The sequence below is a fragment of the Centroberyx affinis genome, unplaced genomic scaffold (assembly GCF_046629955.1).
Source record: "Centroberyx affinis isolate AG114_WGS23_722 - 3 ecotype Tasmania unplaced genomic scaffold, CSIRO-AGI_Caff_v1 ptg001434l_1, whole genome shotgun sequence".
Lineage (NCBI taxonomy): Eukaryota > Metazoa > Chordata > Actinopteri > Beryciformes > Berycidae > Centroberyx > Centroberyx affinis.
Genome location: NW_027279909.1, coordinates 552501 through 571936, shown reverse-complemented (window position 1 = coordinate 571936; position 19436 = coordinate 552501). Strand labels below are relative to the sequence as shown.

General features: G+C 43.2%; 2 protein-coding genes across 2 annotated transcripts in view; one reads left to right on the top strand and one right to left on the bottom strand.

The window, feature by feature from the left end:
* Window positions 1-1477: 1477 nt before the first annotated feature.
* Window positions 1478-8215, bottom strand: got1 (glutamic-oxaloacetic transaminase 1, soluble). Its single transcript, XM_071526607.1, has 9 exons — window positions 8085-8215; window positions 6092-6273; window positions 5836-5959; window positions 5384-5496; window positions 5158-5262; window positions 4846-4996; window positions 4122-4287; window positions 3789-3931; window positions 1478-2842 (listed from the first exon to the last, which is right to left on the bottom strand). Exons 1-9 carry the CDS (start codon window positions 8191-8193, stop codon window positions 2703-2705), a joined length of 1233 nt encoding a protein of 410 aa, XP_071382708.1. The 5' UTR covers window positions 8194-8215; the 3' UTR covers window positions 1478-2702.
* Window positions 8216-16105: 7890 nt separating this feature from the next.
* Window positions 16106-19436, top strand: part of nkx2.3 (NK2 homeobox 3) — a 3641-nt gene continuing 310 nt past the window's right edge. Inside the window, exons 1-2 of the mRNA XM_071526621.1 lie at window positions 16106-16686; window positions 18129-19436. The exon at window positions 18129-19436 is cut by the window's right edge and continues 310 nt beyond it. Coding sequence (XP_071382722.1) covers window positions 16296-16686; window positions 18129-18769 — 1032 coding nt within the window. The 5' untranslated portion in view covers window positions 16106-16295 and the 3' untranslated portion in view covers window positions 18770-19436. The remainder of the gene's footprint in view (window positions 16687-18128) is intronic.

Genomic DNA, 19436 nt, shown 5'->3' with positions numbered 1-19436 from the left:
TGGAAATATTAGGGATTGTTGAAGGAAAGCAGTGGCAACTTGCATGTTTGTTTATATTGCTTTTATTGCGGAATTATTCCCTTTAGAAATCCCTGTGTTTATCCATAGTTCTGCATGCTTAGGCAGAGGGGTGCATGAATAGGGTGATACCAGTCTGCAGTTCAGTATTTAACATCCCCCCCCCACATAGAGATGCAGGGTGTGACTTAGTAAAAGCTAAATCTTATCTTAGATCTGTCCATGAAGGCAACTTCTGCCTGGCGCCGAGGTCTCAGATAGAAGCTGAGGAGGATGAGATGTAAAGTGTATGATACTGACAGCATGAACCAAAAAAGGTCCAGAGAGACGCCTAGTGTCAACAAAAAGCAACAGGTACACTGTAGTGTAGGATAGAGAAACACAGAATAATAAATAGGTGCAATGTCATCAGGAGAGCAGTTGTTATAAATGTTGAATGTTGAATGTTGCTATATAGGCATGACATTGCACAGGGTGTGTGGGGGTGGGGGGTAATATGGTATAGTATGTATTAAACAGTGGAAGTGAGGAAGACATGGAATGCTGCTCACCGAAGGAGATTTTTAAGCCATTGTTCTAGCAATGATCTATTACTTGCAATAATGAAATGCCGATTTGTTAGATCCTCTTAAAATTTGAGTGGCAGCTTTCGCCGCTGCAAAGCTCAGGTTAGAGTAAGCTGATCTGCATTGTGCAATACTGGCAGATATCCCTGCTCAACAGAACAGAGACAAAGAGACATGGAAGAGGGAGGCAAAGTGACGCACACTGACGTCAAGCCACTACCTCCCTTTAACACACATAGTACACACACACACACACACACACACACACACACAGAGACAGACAGACGGGGTGTTTAGGGACACTCAGTGATAGAATTCATTTTGCCTGGTAAGGCTATGGAAGTACAAAGGATACTGCACTGCTAAGCTATTCACATTCACCCCTCTATGTACACACACAGAATACGCAACAGGAAATCTTTTGATCTGACAACTGACTCTGAGAAAGGGAATCTGCATGAAACAGAGGCAAACTCTCTCAGCTGAACACTCTCTGAGATGTTGCGTGTTTTGCGTCTGGTTTACATTGCTTTATATTTGTATGGATAATATGTGGTTGGGATAAATAGACGAAATGACCTTTTGTAAAGTAAAATTCAGATAATTATATAACTTACCTAAAGACATGTAGAAATGGACCCTATGTTCTTGATAAGAGATAATATGAACTCCTAAATAAATTGATTTAAGTACATTCTTGTCTACTTTGTTTTATTCCAAACATTTACATTTGGCCAATTTAAACTGTGTATACAAAAAGGTACATGTTATTACATTACTTTCTAAAGTCACTCCCTTGTAGTCCCTCATTTCAAATTCCATGCTCAGTATGAATGACAACTGTGCAAAAATAAAATTTCTAGTTATTTATTATTGAGTAGTTCATTCATCACATTTGATTGTCGTGTGTGAGGACATTTCACATTTACATTCTCAGTTTGCTACACAGTATAACTGGTTTATTGGTGTACTGTGCACACCGATAAGACGATACACTGGTTGATCATTAGTGTGTTGTGCCACTGACATGAGCGATGTTAGTAATAGTGCAATAGTGCCACTAACAGACAACTGCTATGCAAACCAAACATTCACTTGACAGGTGCCTCACGGAAATGTTACGACAGAAGCCTGAGGACATTCAGCAGGCAGTGACGGCAGAAAACAGTGTGTACGCCCTGTGAGAACGCAACCTGAGACACCGAGCCTGCAAACTGCTACAGAGCAGCAAAGTCCACCAGTACAGATGTACAAAAGTGAGGTATTCAGTATAACCATATTACCATTATCATTAATAAATTACACAGTTCAGGTTCAATAATTTCATTAATAAATTACACGGTTCCTACCTTCCACAGTGCAACCAGCAATGGCTATAATACTGCTTCTTCATTCATGTTAGTCTCTTCGAGTCAGAGGCAGTAAACAGTTACCTCTTCTAGCACGACTGATAAAATCTAAACTTCATAAAGCTAAGCACAGTCAGCTTGGTCGCATTAAATGTTAATTCTGTTTTTCAAGTGTTCCCAACAAGTATTAATCATGTGATTATTAATGTAAGCTTAATAAAACTGGAAATGTGCCTTTAACACTGGGAATGATAATAGTAGTCAAAGGATAATAATAAACATTTGTAGACAATGGAAGATCATTGAGCCAGCACTGCTGGAGGTAGTCTTAATATAGTCACAGATGAATGCACTAACTCAGTGTGAAAAAACGTGCTGAGCCTCACACAGGGCCTGGTAATGACACACAACAGAGGATTTAAAACAAAGTACACTACAGGAATTAAATCAATTATGTCACACTCCCCTGCAAGTAGGAGACACATAGGGAGAAAACATACAGAGACAAATTACAAACACAATCACTTAAAACCGTTACGCTGCTTTGTGCGTTACTTTACAGGATAAAACAGAATGGATCTCTACGCAGTGATACATTGAGCCAGCATAGTTTGGTGTGCGGTAAGGGGGGGTGTTTTGAAAAGGAAGTGTGTATGAGAGTATGTGCTTGATCCAAGGAATCTGCTGGATACACACGCTGTCCTTGCAGGCGGGACTGGGCAGGGTAAAGCAGGAGGAAGTGCTGAGGAATTGTGGGTAGTGCAGTCCTCTACTGGACCTTGGTGACGGCCTCATGGATGGACTCAGCCACGTAGCTGATGTTCTTGGTGGTCAGACCACACATGTTGATGCGACCGCTGGCCATTAAGTAGACGTGTCTCTCCTTTATCATATATTCCACTTGTTTGGCTGCAGGAAATACAGCAAGAGCCAGAAAATTACATTTATTTAATCATGAATAATTAATGTGATACTTTACAGATCCCATGGGGAAATTCTCTTTGGGGAAATTCTCTTTTCAGTTGCCCCCATACACAGGGAAGTCAGAGCACAGGCTCAACCACAGGAACTACAGAACAGCAATGACACTGCGGTACATAAGATAGGGGTTCAGTGTCTTGCTCAAGGACACTTCAGCAGGGTGGATGCTTGCTAACACCGAGGCGTGAAGCCGGGTCTTCTGGTTTGAGGGTGGTCTCCCTACTCACTACAGACAAAACCTTGACAAGGCCACATGCCGAAATGCATTGGTTTTACTAATAAATATTTAAGTGTTTCTGGAATTTCCTCTTCCTCCCTGCTGACTATGGCACCCTGCTGCCCACCCTGCTGTACTGATGATATGAGATTGTGAAAGCAAATCTAGATTTCTTCTTAGCGATGCAGTTACAGGGTTTGTTACAGGTTTGGGTCTGACAACAGCCAGTGTGTCCATAATACAGACATATATACATGTGTCTCAGAGTGGTGCCGAGTACACACTTTCTGGGATGTGCAGTAAGTTGATACAGTCCAGACTAGTTTGGCCATCTCTCTATTGACACTTGGTAATTGTGTCTCTCTAGAGATATTTATGTTTCCTCTGAGGTATGTACGCTTGAGATTGCGCTCCTGTTGAGTTTTTAACAACTCTTTGAAGTGGGAAATTAGAATGTTCCAAGGGGAATTAGAATGTTTACAGGCACTACAAAAAAATATCACTTTCCCACGGATTCAGTGGAATTCAGGAATGTTTGCAATGCTAAATACACAAGTTTACTAAGTAAATGTGCCTGTGGTATCTGTGCAGTGTGTGTGTGTGTGTGTGTATACTGTATGTGAGGCTTTGTGCTTCCTGTGTATGGTGTGTACTCACGATTGAGGCCGGTGAAGCTGAACATGCCGATCTGCTGTGTGATGTGGTCCCATGTCCCTGGTGTCCCCAGAGCCTGGAGCTTCGCCTTCAGCTGAGCCCTCATCAACAGGACTCTGTCAGCCATGGTCTTCACATTGTCCTTCCTGAGGCAGGGAGAGACAGAGGGACAAACAGAGTGAGCAAGTCATCAGTATTTTAACAGCAAGGTAAGGAAAAAACAATTTAAGTGATTCTATATCAGGATTGCCACATGAAAATGCAGTATTTCTGTGTCAGAGTTCTGCCTTGTGCAGTGCCTTGAGTTTTATTTTATGGGATTTTTTTTGTGCTGACCATTCAGAAAACAGCTCTGGTGTGTTGAGAGTGATGGCCACCACACGAGCTCCCTGAGATGGCGGGTTGGACCAGGTGGTCCTGACAATCTTCTCCATCTGGGACAGAATCCGCTTCAGGTTGTCTGTGTCACGGGCCACAATGGTCAGGTTGCCCACACGCTCATCTGATGGGGCAAGCACGCCATATGTAAAACAATAATTTGACCGATCCAGCGTTTATAAAAATGAGTGATCAAATGCTCTTTTTCCTCTTTCTAAGTTGTAGATCAGAGCTTTTTATGAGTAATTTTGTTGTTTACCAACTATGGATAAAGATAAAGCTAAATACGACAGTATGTGAGACATAAACATGATTTTTGTCAAGTTTTTCTCTCCAGATAATTCCACCTCTTCCAGAATATACTGGAATGTGAATATAACTGAAACATATGTGGCCCAATAAATCCTGGATTGTTGCTTTAAGTTACACAGTACATCAAGTTCAACTATTTCCATAATGCCTCACTTGGTTTTAGTGGTAGTTTTTTCTTGTTCTCATTGAGGGTCTATGGTTGTGGAGAGTCTTTTATTGTGTTAAAACATGGGTGTGTGAAGCCCTTTGAGACTGTAACTGTGATTAAGGGCTATACAAAATGTTTTGACTTGATTCGACTTTTGCTACAAACAATTTGTCACTCTCTTGTCAGCAGAGGTATAAGTCAGTGCACCTAGGGGTCACTTACTGTAGAGGCCAAAGTTCTTGGAGAACGACTGGGCGCAGAACATCTCGAAGCCCATGGAGACAAAGTAACGGACAGCCCAGGCATCTTTATCCAGACTGCCTGAGGCGAATCCCTGGTAGGCCGAGTCAAAGAACACAAACAGCTTCCTCCTCTGGAAAAGAACAGGACAAAGGATCAAACCACCATCACACTGCAGTAAACTGCATGCAAAACCCTTTATTGGCCAAATTGATGCCTCTGTTGGTGATGTTAGTTGAGAGAGGAGTAGAGAGAATGTGTGTGTGTGTGTGTGTGCGTGTGTGTGTACCTTACCATCATAACTTCAGCGATCTTCATCCATTGCTCCTGAGTGGGGTCTGTGCCAGTTGGATTGTGGGCACAGGCATGCAGGACAAAGATGGAGTGCTCTGGACAACTCTGTGGGAAACAGATGGAGAGAGAGAGACAGAGAAAGAAGTGAACTCCCGATACAAATGATTTATAACTTTCTGGTGACCAAAATTTACACAGTGCCAGATCCCCCATCAGGAATACTTACCTCCAGGTCACCAAGGAAACCAGCCAAATTTAGGCCCCTCTTCTCTGCATCCCAGTACTTGTATGGACGGACATCATCAAAGCCCGCATTGGCAAACACAGCATTGTGATTTTCTGAAACAAACAGTAGGAAAAATCTAATACAAGTGTGCTTGTTTTACAGTTTATATTTCTTCTGGATACAATGGAGAAAAAGGCTGTATGAACACTAGTGACATCCCATCCACCAAGGGCCTTAAACCTATGCATTTAAAGTAATTCCTTAGTGCCATAGGTCAAGATTACCAAGACGCCACAATGACAAGACAATTAATAGAACACTCTACTGATGTCCTGTCCTCAGCTGCAAGGATTCAAAGTCCAATGTCTATACTGAGGAGGGTAATTACTAAAAAACTGTTTTAGTTTCACTCTATAATACTCCATTGCTTGTGTATGTATGCGTGTGCGTACCCCAGGTGGGCGCGGACACATAGACGGGTGTCTTGGTGTTGTTGTTTCCATTGTAGAAACGCCTGAGGAACTCTGCGCCAATCTTCAAAGCACCTGTACCCCCCAGACACTGGACAGCCCCCACCTGTCAGCGAGAGCAACAGAGACAGAGACAATGAATTAAAATGTAAATTCATGCATGCAAATTCATGCAGCTATATGCTGCCATAGTCTTTTACTACTGCACCGTCCCAGATCTTATGCTCTCTGTACCCACCCTGTTCTCCTGGATGGCAGGACTGTCGTCTCCCAGCGCGATCTTGGAGGCTGATGATCTGAACTCAGGCAGGCCCAGGATGGGCAGGTACTCATGGTTCAGCCGGTCATCATGCACAATGATCTTTTCCACCTTCTTCACCACTGGCAGAACCCACGGCTGGCCCTCATCTGTCCTGTAGGCTGGAAGGGACACATGGTGCGAAAGAAATTTAAGGAAACTAATATCACATCAGGGAATGGGGAGGGACATAGAAATAGACCTAGTTGTATTGGTGAAAGACTTTGGATCTCATCAACCATAAGTTTTAAACTTGTGGCCCCAAACAGAAAACTTTAATAACCTTTAGGTGCAATTTATAATTTCTTCATTCCCTAAATTATAATAAAACAATGCCTACACAAACAGCCCAATAGGATTAACTGTATTCAGGTGCAATACTGCCCCCTTGTTACTCTTGCGAGGCAAATATTAGTGTCCTGATTATAGTAATTTTAAGTTATCTTAAAATGTTAAATCCGATCTCAGTTTGCCTCTTAATTCACAATGAAGTTCATGTAGTGATCAAGTGGTCTGACCAGCAGCAGTCTTAATCCACTACTTCCATTCTAAGAAGTTTCATACATATGGGCTTAGGTCAAATAATAACTGGAGGCGTACTCAGACCTGGAAAACTCACTTCAACATGGAAAACAACAGAGATGTACTTTCACCTGTCCTCTGTTTCAGCCAGCTCCCCACCACCTCCTGATAAGGCTGAGAGATCGACGAAAGTAAACACTACTCTTTTTGGCTTCAGAATAGTCACACAGCTTGCTTTGCAACTCACTGACAAGCCTTGACCTAATGAAGCTGTAAAGATTACTTCTACAGCAAGCATTTTTTTTTCTCAATCCACTGATTTGGAGGACATTGATAATCTGTAAAAGCAAATTATAAAGCTCACACTGATATGACGGCAACCTTGTTTTAAGTAGAAAGAGTTTCAAAGATGTAGTAGTAGACATGTGTGGCCTACTTTAGCCAACTGCCCAGGAGCCAATGGCCATCTGTAGTGGTGTGTGTCTTGCTGAAGGAAGGGGATTATAAAGCCTCAGCCTGCTGTGCTAATCATGAGACTCAGGTAGCCTCGTCCTGCCTGAGCAGCGCTCTAAACATAGTGTCACAACAGAGCAGAAATCTATCTCACACTGTTCTTTTGCAATGTATAATAAAATAAGCAGTGAGACTTGCATCTTATTTCCATTATTTTAATAATAGCACTCTTATAATAGTTATACTGAGGACTGGAATAGGCTATTTGCTTGCTTTAGGGAGGGAAGCATAGCTAAGTAACCTTAAGTCATTCACATTTAAAAGTAGCTTGTTCTTGTAGCTTGGAGGAATGCTAATCCAATAGACTCCCTATCCCACAGTTACTTGTGCATGTAAGGGGAGGGGGCAACAGCGAAAGACAGGCTACACTGTTATATAATAGCAAGCTAGTATTATCAACAAAGCCGCAATCAGTAGATAGTGGTGATTTATTGAACTGTAATTAATATGTATGGACAGACAAGTAGACTAGCTAGTGCTGACAACTAAACACAGCGTGGGACTACTGCAGGTTCTTTTGAGATGCTGATGAGACTGAGAAAGTGACAGCCACTCTTCAAGATATCTGCAAACTCCCCATCTCACAAAGAAAGTAAATAGATTAACGTTAGCCAGGGCACGTCTTGCAACAAAAACACCGCAGCATTACCGTTAGATGGCGTTGAAGACGTCAGAGTCACTGTAACGTTACTCCAAGCTGGATACTTTGACAGATGAGGGTCAAATTTCACAATAAATACTGGCTAAGTTACCGCCTGCTGCTGAGAGCTAGCTAACACGCAACCGTTAGCACTAAGTCTCAGTCTGGCTGGTGAGCCATGACTAGTTGCTGCTAGCTAACGTTAGCTCATACAGTGAATTAGTAAGTGACTGATGCACAGACCGCTGGACAACTTACCTCCTACTCCGAGGTTCACCTTGTTGGGAAACTGATCATTAGTGAAATCCTGAGTTAGCTTGAAGACAGCCACGGGGACTGCTTGGGGCACCTCACAAAACACCGACATAATTTAAATGGGAAGGAATGTAGAGTCAACGGTAAGCAGCTACCCGGACAGTTGACAGGATCACAGAGGACTTTCACCTTCAACTTGGATTTGGGGAATGTTAAATGGGCGTGAGCGAACCTACCAATAGAAATGAAGAAGTATCCGCTAAACCAATCCCAGCCGTGATCCCAGTGAGGATCCCGGGGTCAAAGTGCAAGGGAATACAAATAGGGGCTGTCGACCAATGAATACCCGAGTAGGATAATTGACAAACGTCTATGCAAATGTCTGGCGTTGAAAGGGGCGGGCTCACCGAGCATATGCCAATACACTTTTTGGCCACAAGGTGGTGCCATAACCTTGTTAAACACTGTTAGCTACTGCAGCTTCTCTCACCAGCTCCAACAGCAAGTGACCAGAATATGACATGACTTTTCTCAGCACAGTTTTCCCCTTGCTATTATAGATGCAATTACAAATATCCAGGGCAAATGACTCACAGGCAAGGCATTGTTTTTTTTCTCCCATTGCCTTATCCTAAACAGTGCCAGCACTGTTTTAATGTCAAGGCGGTACATCACATCATAAATGTCAATTTGAACCCTAACTAAACAGACAGCTATTATGCTCAGCACTATTTGAGTGAGTGCATGTAAGGATGTGTAAATGAGTATGTGCAAGGATCTTCATCTGTCCTGTCCTGAGGGCCTGGGTTGAGCTACGGTGTGTAAACATACAGGCTCCTAGGCGCTCTCCCCACAGCTGTCTGCAGCAGCTGAAGTGGTTGATAAATGAAGGCCACTCCAGCCTGCTCTCCCCTACCAGGATCTGGATTTCGTTGGAAAGTTTTTCAGCTCCACAGTGGAGATAAGACTCAGTGCGTTTAATGCCTCAATGCTTTCTCTTAATGTTTCTGTCTGGTAAGAAGAGGGGTTGTTGCACGGACCAGCCTTGTGTAAATCATATTTTAGCCCTGTGACGGTGGACTATATTAAGCCATATAGTGTGCTAAGTTACTCTCTTCCTTCCCCCTTTTCTTCCCAGATGTTCCTCACCTGCCCCATACCTGGTACCACCCCCACTCGTCTTCTCACTTCACCTTGACAGTAGATGTTTTCATTCTTTCCGACCAGGTGAGGGTGTCTCGTATGTTAGCTATCACTGTCAGCCCTGCAATTATGGGATTTGAGCTCCCAGAACAAGGCTTGGGGGCCTAGCGCAGGGTTTGGTGTGTATGTACTGGGGAGGCCTTGGGGCCACGGTCTGTGCTGTGATGAGAGGCGTGAGTCAGAGGAGGGAGTGACAGGACAAGCCTCCGGCGAGACAGTGCCCACGGGGAAAGTGTGTCACATCCAGATCAATGAGTTAGTCAGCCAAACATTCAGAGGCACCTTCTTTGCATTTGCCTGACATTGATATGTGGAACATTTGTTTTGGCTTCTAACTGTGCAATGTAACTGACAAAAGAGAGTGGTGCCAACAGAGTTTCTTTTATCGTACTGTTTTCATTTTGCATGCAGGTCATCATTGATCCCGTAGGATGTTGACACTGAAAACACACAAAGGCACACATTCAGGCACAAGATGGTCACATTCCAGCGGCGGTATCGCTGAAACACAAACAGGAGCGTGTGCACACACACACCGCGCCGCATTCCAAGGGGCAACGTTGCGGTGTTGCTCACATGTTGCGATGGCCTCTGTGTCTCTGGGTCAGGGAGCTGTGGTGAGTGACCACCTTTTCAGCTCCCCGCCGTGTTTGTTTTCCAAAGACAGTGTCATCAATTCTCTAACAAGGGACTAGACACAGCAACAACAAAGAGCACAGGACCTCCCTGTTTCTCTCTGTGTAGTCCAATGACTGATGGAGCGTGCATGCAGTAACACACAGCAGCGCTTTGTACAGCCTCACTGTGTGTCTGACTGCATTCCAGCATGTGTGTTTATGTGTGTGTGCATTCATGTGTGTGTTCCACGTAGTAACCTGACATGATTTTTTTGTGCAATATTGATCATAAGATGGTGTACATGCAAGCTTCTGCCCTTTTCTCTTTGTATAGATCTGAAACTAAAACATGCACACCTGGACTAACATGAGTAACTGAACGTGTCCGGATAACCACCTGAGTGAAGGAGCCTGGATTAGGGGATTCAAATGAAAATGCAAATTCTATTTTTGCAGATAATACCACAGTTACCTAGGCAAACACAGAGTCTCAGGTATGGCATCACTACTGACCCTAGGCTGTTTAAGTTGTTTTGGTGGTGCAAATGCAAAGCAAGAAATGTTCAAATATCCAAGTAGTGTATGAATGTGACACCAACAAACATTGTTGCCATAGTTACAAACCATGAGGGGGAAGAAGCAACGTAGGGTTTAAATATGTTGACTCAACATGGGAGAAGACAAATGCCGTACAGCATGCCTGAGATATTGGCTAAGACAACATCACTGTCAGAATCAGTATCTCTGTTTTCTCCCGGTAACTAAAAAAAAAAACTGTGCTTGGTCTATGTTTATGAATGGCTATTTGTCATAGATTTTATCAAATATTTTATTTATTTGGTCGTGACAAGCATTCTAAACTGTATAGGTTTGCTAGCATGCAACTCACTGTTTTTCACTGGTATGGCCTTTATCCTAATAGGATGAAATGGGTGGAACCAAAAACACAAGGTCTAACAGTGCACTATTCTAACTGATTGATGTGCTCCTTTGGCCAGCTCAGGCTCTCCAGACCTTTATACAGATATGCATGCAGTGAAACAAAGACAGGAAGCAGAAGAATCATGTCTGAATTTTTACCCTCACCGCTCACTTTATGTCTCCGTGAATAGTTAAAACAAATAGTAGCGAACATGATGGGTGACAAGAAAACTGACTACATCCATTAGATAAACTTATCTGCTTGCTGACATTGGGGCTTGAGCTCAGCTGCTCCAGTTGAAGGACAGTCTCCCTACTCATTATGGCAGCATGCAGCCTGAACCGCTGGCATTGCTAACTCAACAGTGTCAACAGCAACAGTGAAGACTGAAACAGCATCAATGTTGTTACTAACTGAAATATTATTCCTGGTCTATGAAGTTATAACGACTAAATATAAAGAGAACAACACATGCATTTCTCCCAGTTATTATTTACAGAAAGCGAACCTTATGCATAAGAAGTCAGAGTTTTGCCAAAACAAACTGTCACTTTGATAAAGATGCCACTCTGATCGCTGGAGAGACACTAGCATTTTCTTACAAGGATGTTTACCTCTTGAAGCCTGGATGCATGCATGCATTCATATTATAGCAACACTGTCTTTCCCAAGAGAGCCACAACAGCCAAGTTAGACCAAATCTCTAAACGTCCCTGCGCGCCAGTAACAAGCTGAACTTGATGCAACCTTTGTTTTTTTTTGTTTTTTTTCTCCCACAATTGGTCAAATACGACCCCGGGCCCACACATCCTATTCACCGAAAACCCGTTTCCCTGCAGTATCTTTATCTACATGGCCTGCATGGCAGCAGAGAGGATAAGCATATTTAGGTTGCATGTTTCCTCCCAAACTACATTCCCAACACCGTAGATCACAGACATTACAGCCCTCACATCCCCCTGTTAGCGCTCATATATACAAACACACACCTGCTGGAGCAAGGCCGTCTGGGAGAGAATTACAGCCGGCTAATTTATGAGACCCAGGGGAGGGCAAGGGGCAGGGGACCCAGACTGGCCTGACCTCACTTCCTCCTCTCACGGACTCAGAGTCAGACGGAACCCCTTGATACACAGAGCAGGGCAGCGGCGCTCAAACACATCGCCCGCTCACCGTCTTTCAAACACACTTCCTAATTAGGATATCTTTTCCTAACCTGGTTAACACAATGAGCCCAGAGGGACTGCCGCAACATGCGAGTTAGCGATCACTTCGGGCCCACCATTGTCGAATACTTGGCGCTTTCGGAGCCCAAGGTAAGTGGGCGAGAGCGGGGTCGTGCTACAAAATCTGGCCCCAGGCTCCCCTCTGGCCTCCTCATTTCCTCCAGAGAGAAGGAGCTGTCATCCGTCACCCGGGCCCAGGCAGGGGCACAATAGCAGAGTCTAGGTCCTGGCTACTGACACCCTCACATGGGCTGCTGATAAGACTCACCTTCCGGGACCCAGGAGAACTGAGCCATTTCTGACACACAACGGTTTGGGCCTTTGCCATTATTACTGATGGCCATGAAAGAAAAGGGAAAAGGAAAATGCATTATAATAACAATGACTTTGTACCTACATGCATAACATTGAGGCATGCATATAACTCTGCCGTAACTGTGTATAATTGTGTTTTATCCTATTTGAAGTTCCTTTAATCTTTCTGCCGTCATCGCTCCCACAGTGCGTCACGCTCTCCCAATGCCTCATGTTGGGGAAAAGCTACCAAGACTAGCACGCCCTATTAGATAACCCACTCACACACTCACAACGTGGAAAACAAATTGTGCAGACACACTCAAGCTAATCTATTTTTCCTAATGTAATAATCTATTGTTTTTATTGGCTTATCGTGCTTATTGGAAGACAAATGGGGCAGTCATACTTCAGTTCCTCATAGGCTCTTGGAGGAACACCTGTAAACAGCCAGCGCCTTTCTGAAAAGATGTTAAGTGCTCCTCTGCAAAGCTCAGTCAAGTCATAATAAAACACATCCTTTCATTCAATACACACACACAGCCTGGCACACACACACACACACACACACATATACGGTACACCCACAGACATAGGAGGTGATGATACTTTTAAGCAGAGTTTACTACTGTAGTGAAAACAACAGATACCAATGGGCACCTGCCATTCCAGCAGTAGACACCAGGGAGAACAGATGATTACAGAGTCATTACCAAGTCATCAAGGCTCCTAGCTGTGTTTAGGGATCTACTGTCTTAGCGAGGATTCAGGCCTCCATCTCCAAGTGGTTTTGGTTTTCCAGGCCCACGAGCACAGATAGAACTATACACCTGTCACTCTGCAGAGAAGAGACTGCTTCAAACAGGTTAGCCTGCCAGAGAGAGAGAGAGAGAGAGAGAAAAGCAAGAACAAACACGTTCAGCATTGCCTGGCAAGTCATCAACTCCGAAGAACCCACCAGAAACTGAGTTAAGAGGAATGGTTGAAATACGGCTGCCTAAAAACAGAAAATAGTTTTGCATAATTTGTCTGAGTTGTATTGTATTCTTTATGTTGTGTGTTGGGCCTGCAAAAAGTTTAAAAAACGAAACTCCACATGGCCTATTTCACAGTCTTGTTCTTGGCCGCGCTGGCCTCTATCTGGGCTTGACCCTACCCAGTTTATCGTGATGATTCTGAAATGAAGATGATGTATTGGAGAGTCGCATTCAGCACCGAGCAGCTCCTTGACACTCTTTAGGGAGCCTGGGTTTTGTTACAGGCCGGATACAGACTCTTCCGCTCCGTAAACACGCTTTTGCGTTTGGCCACGTTTGGGCTGCCAGTGGCACGCGAAGACCAGTGATGGTCAGTAGGCAACCCGTAACAGGGTCTGTGTGTGTGTGTGTGTGTGTGTGTGTGTGTGTGTGTGTGTGTGTGTGTGTGTGTGTGTGTGTGTGTGTGTGTGTGTGTGTGTGTGTGTGTGTGTGTGTGTGCGCGCGCGTGTGTGTGTGACTGCAAAGCTAATTGCACCATTAGTGGAGTAACCTGCGTCTCTGACCCGTGACGTTGGGTTTTGGGTTGCCATGGATTATAAACCAGACTAAAGACTAAGCAACAGTTTGAACATTCTTTAAACAAATTTTAAAATTAACGTCAACAATATTTTTCTCTCTAAACCCATAATGTTATAAAGCCGAGATGGCATCGCAGACAGAAACAAGGCTTTCGCTGTTATATCCATTAGCCTATATCACACTTTGCATCCCAAATCCTGACGCCTCCAGTGATATAGCTGATAACAACCATTATCTGCACTTAACACACAGTTTAGATCTCGTGTATGACAAGCCAGATCCTCGACGTCATCTTTTCACTCAGTAAACAGATTTGAATAAATATTTGGGAAACAGATTGATTAACTGCATTTTTGGTAGAATTTTACGACGCAAAAAAATCCACCTACGTCGTCCAATAAATTCCACCTAACTCGCGCAAAATTGCCACTATAATAGGCAGTCAAATAGTGTCTTTGAAAATGTTTAATGATTGTTCTGCTATTAATCAGTCCAAACTGTCGGGGTCCCAGCGCGCACGCACAAAGACCATCCAACACGTCCATTTAAATTGTGAGGGCGCACATTTGGAATTACTAAGCCTTGTGTACACTAATGCCTATTTCCCCCCCGTCCCGATGCCTTTCCCTGCTTTTCCACTCCACTTAAATGGACCATTTTAAAGACATAGATCTTGAGAAGAGGGGAAGACGCTACCCTAATCTAAACAGCGCCTTGTTGATGGTGAGCGGATGAGATTATGTCGGCATGCCCTCCTTTTCTTTCCACACGGTTTAGGAGCAATAGGCCTTCAGACCCTGGCGCCTGCCCTTGGCCACAGATAGGCGACCAGAAGAGAGGTGTCCCATTTCAACATGTTTGCCCTTTGGCCCTCGGGTAAAATTCACCAGCGGTTTGTCACATCATTTTATAAATAAAAAAAATAAAATGCCACAGCAACATGCTGGCTGGACAACTGCAAACCTTTTTTTTTATGATGGTAGGCTACTCCTTTTGCTGGAGACAGAAGCAGAAACTAAACGGATAATTGAGCCAACTGGCTTATTTTATGCATTTTCTGTCCAAAATAAGCGTATGAACTTTCCAGGGGACGCACAAAAAGTTTTGAAACGGCTGACAATAAGATTTTGCCACATTTCTGCTACCGTGTCAGACAAAATAGAACCATACGAGTATTATTATTATTGTTATTACTATTATTATTATCATTATTATTATTATTATTACAATGCCATTTCTTATTTTGAGAGGGATTTCCCCATGCAATTCTATATACTAAATCTAGTTTGTAGCTAAAAACAAGCTAGAACTAACGAATGGCTATACTTTGGGCTTTTGTTCAATTTCATGGAATTACTTACCAATTTAATTTTTTTTATTTTCTCACAGATTTTTCTTCTTTTTTTTTTTCGGTGAATATACTGACCTAATGTCAAGGGAGCGATAGTACTTCGCTGCCTTATTTTGGTGTGGAAAAATCCCTACAACGTTCTCAAATTGATGAAGAGACATAAATAAACGACAAGGCCTAAAATATATTCTCCATGCCTTCTTGGACTACAAATTTTATCTCATTTCCCACACTCACCCTTACTATCTTATCCGAGGATGGCCTAGACAGGAAACAAAGATATGCGTAATCTTGAAACCCTCGTATGTGATGATGGGAAGAATAGCAATGTTGTGGAGCCAAGAGTTTCTCCAGCGGAAACAAGAAGATAATAAATGGTATTCAAATCACTGGATTAACTCTCGACCAATTATGTCCCACCAAGACTAAAGACTTTTGGCATTCTGACTATAGGCCCATTTCGAATTATACAAAATTAATATGATGCTATTTCCATTTATGTGCTGTTGCAGGCCTTAGGATAACAACAAGCATGCAATCAAAACTCCCTTACCTTAAACAGTCTGTAGAGGTGGGGAGTCGATGATGTTAACAATATTTCATAAATTAGGCCTATATGTCTTCCTGAGAGAGAGAGAGAGAGAGAGAGAGAGAGAGAGAGAGAGAGAGAGAGAGAGAGAGAGAGAGAGAGAGAGAGAGAGAGAACATCAATCCCTCCCCCGCATCAGGACGTCACTGAAAGGGAGAGGACTGCATCTTGGCTGACCCAGCTCTTTCTGCAGATAGCTGGATTCAGCCAACCAAACAGGAACGACGTCTCTCTCAGCCCTCCAGCTATAGACACACAGCCAAAGGAGAGGGATGTCACATCTAAAAGAAAGCCAGTCCTCCTCGGTCTGCATGAAAAACAAGCAGTGCGCAACCATTCTTTACTTTTACGCACGGGGTATTTACTGCTTTTACGCGCGGTCCGGAGACAAATAGATCCCATTTTGGAGCTGTTGACGATTGGTTATCTGCTGTCATTTCCCTTTCGGTGGTAATAATGCTTCCCAGTCCAGTCATAACTTCATCCACCACGCCTTTTTCTGTCAAGGACATTCTGAAGCTAGAGTTGCAACAACAATCCCAGCAGCACCAGCTCCAGTTTATCTCTCGCCTCGGTCTCTCCGGTGCGCTGTCACAACCGGGACCTTTCCAAAACAAAGCGTTCCGCTCTCATTCGCCCCCCTCCTGCATGCTGGCCGGTAGGGACAGTCCGAGTCCCATCAGCTCCGGCCTCTCAGAGAGCGAGGAGAGGATGTCGTACCTCAACACGCTGACGGTACAGGAGCGACTGGCGGAGTCCGGTCTGCCGGGGGAGATGTTCACCAACTCGGGGCAGAGCCACGCGGCAGACCTGCGGCTGGAAACCGAGCAGGAAGACCCAGATACCAGTGAGTACAATCTAGTAAATGATGTTTAATTTTCTTCATTCATAACTGAACTGTTATTTGGAATGCTTAACGATTGTTGTTATTTTTAATAGTATTCATAAACATAGTAGGAGGACCCAGATGCTGGTTAGGCATATATAGTAAAAAAAAAAAAATCAGGGACGTCAGATCACTAAACTATAAAACATTTGCAAATCCCGCTGAAATTGGCACCTAAACTTAACCCACTTTAATCAACTAAGTTTTCGGCTAACTAAATTGCTGATAACTGACAAGATAATATTTTTTGATCAATGTGATAGGTTATTAGATCACCAAACGCACATAGAGGGAATATTGGTCCTGAATCCCATGATGTGGTTTTCTTTCTTCCTTTTTATTATTTTTTTTTATTTTTTTCTTTATTTATGATTTCCAAATAAATTTATCGGTGAATACATTTGCCTGATTTTTGCTGTTGGCTAATGATAAAAACTACCAGATCAAATTTGGACTCACTGAGGATAAGGTATGGCGAGTGCCACACCTTGCCATACACAATTGAAGCCCATGTAATAACCGATAGCCTAAGTATTGTTCTATTTTCTTAATTTGCAATTAAACTATTCAATGCTTGCTGACATTTTTCAGTGTTGTTTTTATCTGTTTTAATGTATTTATATTTATTTTAAGCAACCCGCGTAAATCCCCAATAAATCCCAGATAAGGATTCAAAACAGATAAGCACAAAAAGTGCTTATCTGTTTTGAATCCTTGACTCGCATTTTCCCAGGCATTTTTATAATTAAATATATTTAATGTGCAGTTAGATTACCATTGATTGCCATGGAAATCTTGATATAAATGACAGAAAACACATTTGCATTCAAATTTATTTGCCAAGCACTATTCATGGTTGTCGAAATATGCGCCATCTTTAATGCTCATCACAGATTCAGTGAAATTTTATTTTTCAAACATTCTTTCTCATTTACTCCACTTTGTAAACACTTAACCGCCACTTTAATCTTTCATATGCACTGCAAAAATGTCCAACTTAATGAGTCATTTATTCTCATATTCAAGTCTTATTTTTCTTAAAACAAGTGAAAAATTCTATATCCATTAGTTGAGACAGTTCCTGATGAATCCACTGCAGTTTCACTTATTTGGGGAATTTTCGACAAATAAAGGTCAATATGTTGAAATAAGGCAATAAGGCAGATCACAAAAACACAATTAAGATCTTGAAATTCTTGAAAAAAAAATGCTTTGGAAACTTGATTTGTTGTTTGTCTTGTTTATAAGTTTTTAACGCTCAATATGTCTACATCAAATTTTTCAGTGTGGTGAGAATAGGAATTAACGAAGTGTTGCATAAATGCTTCAAAATGAATAATGCATAATTAACATGCCTCGTTGTACCAGTGATGCATAATTACAGATTTCCCTTTTGCCCTCAGAGAGCTGCGGTGCAGTGATGCGGGGCGAGTGTGAAGAGGTGGACTCCGAGAAACCCGCCACCAAGCAGCAGAGGACCAGGAGGAAACCGCGCGTGCTCTTCTCCCAGGCCCAGGTGTTCGAGCTGGAGCGGCGCTTCAAGCAGCAGCGCTACCTGTCCGCCCCGGAGCGCGAGCACCTGGCCAGCTCCCTGAAGCTCACCTCCACCCAGGTCAAGATCTGGTTCCAGAACAGGAGGTACAAATGCAAAAGGCAGCGGCAGGACAAGACTCTGGAGATGGCGGGTCATCATCATCACCACCACCCGCCGCCGCCCAGGAGGGTGGCTGTCCCGGTGCTGGTCCGGGACGGGAGGCCTTGTCTCACTGGATCCCAGAACTATAACACTTCTTATACAGTCGGAGCTCCAAACCCATACAGTTACAACGGCTATCCAGCCTACAGCTACAACAACTCGGTGTATTCTAATACTTACTCTTGTACTTACTCTAGTTTACCTGCTCTGCCGCCCAGCAACACCGCCGCTAATGCGTTTATGAATATGAATTTAGGAAACCTTGGTGCGCAGTCCCAAACCCAGGCGCCCCAAGGCCCGGTGGTCACACCCTGCCAAGGAACTCTGCAAGGCATCCGGGCATGGTAGCGCAGTCTCATTTTGTAATTTGCCCACAATGCAGCTTTGTGAGACTTCTCTGGGATGCCACCGCCATCTATACCTGTTCATCTAATGCAATGGAACTATTATTTCATTATAAAAGTTAAAGGCCAGTATCTCCAACAGATAAGAGAGAGAGGCCCTTCTGCAGCGCTGTGAGGAAACTCCACTTACCCGTCGACTGAGATATGAACCATATTGTATGAACATTTTTTTTTCTGAGCCAATCCGTTACGAAAAAGTTGTTAAACTGTTCAGTAAACCTACTGTTGGATTTTTGATTGCTGGAGTGAATGTTGCCCATGAGCAAAGACTGAGTGTAATCGGTGTTGTTTTGGATGTACGACGCAGATCAAGGAAAAATACATGGAAATGATCCCGAAAACAGACACTAGTTGTTTTTTTTATCATTAAGATAATTAATCATTGGCCTCAATAGACCTATTATCCTTCATGAGAGTCCCATTCATTACAAGAAACAACATTAACGATAGGCCTACAGAACTCAGTTTCTACTAGGCCTAAAAAGCAGCTTTATGAAGCTTTCTATAAAGTGTTTGGCCAGTATCAGATTTTTTAGTAGCCTATAATACAAAATGAGTGACATGGAGTGACATCAATCAGTTGATTAAAACTGACGCTTGTTTGAGAAAAC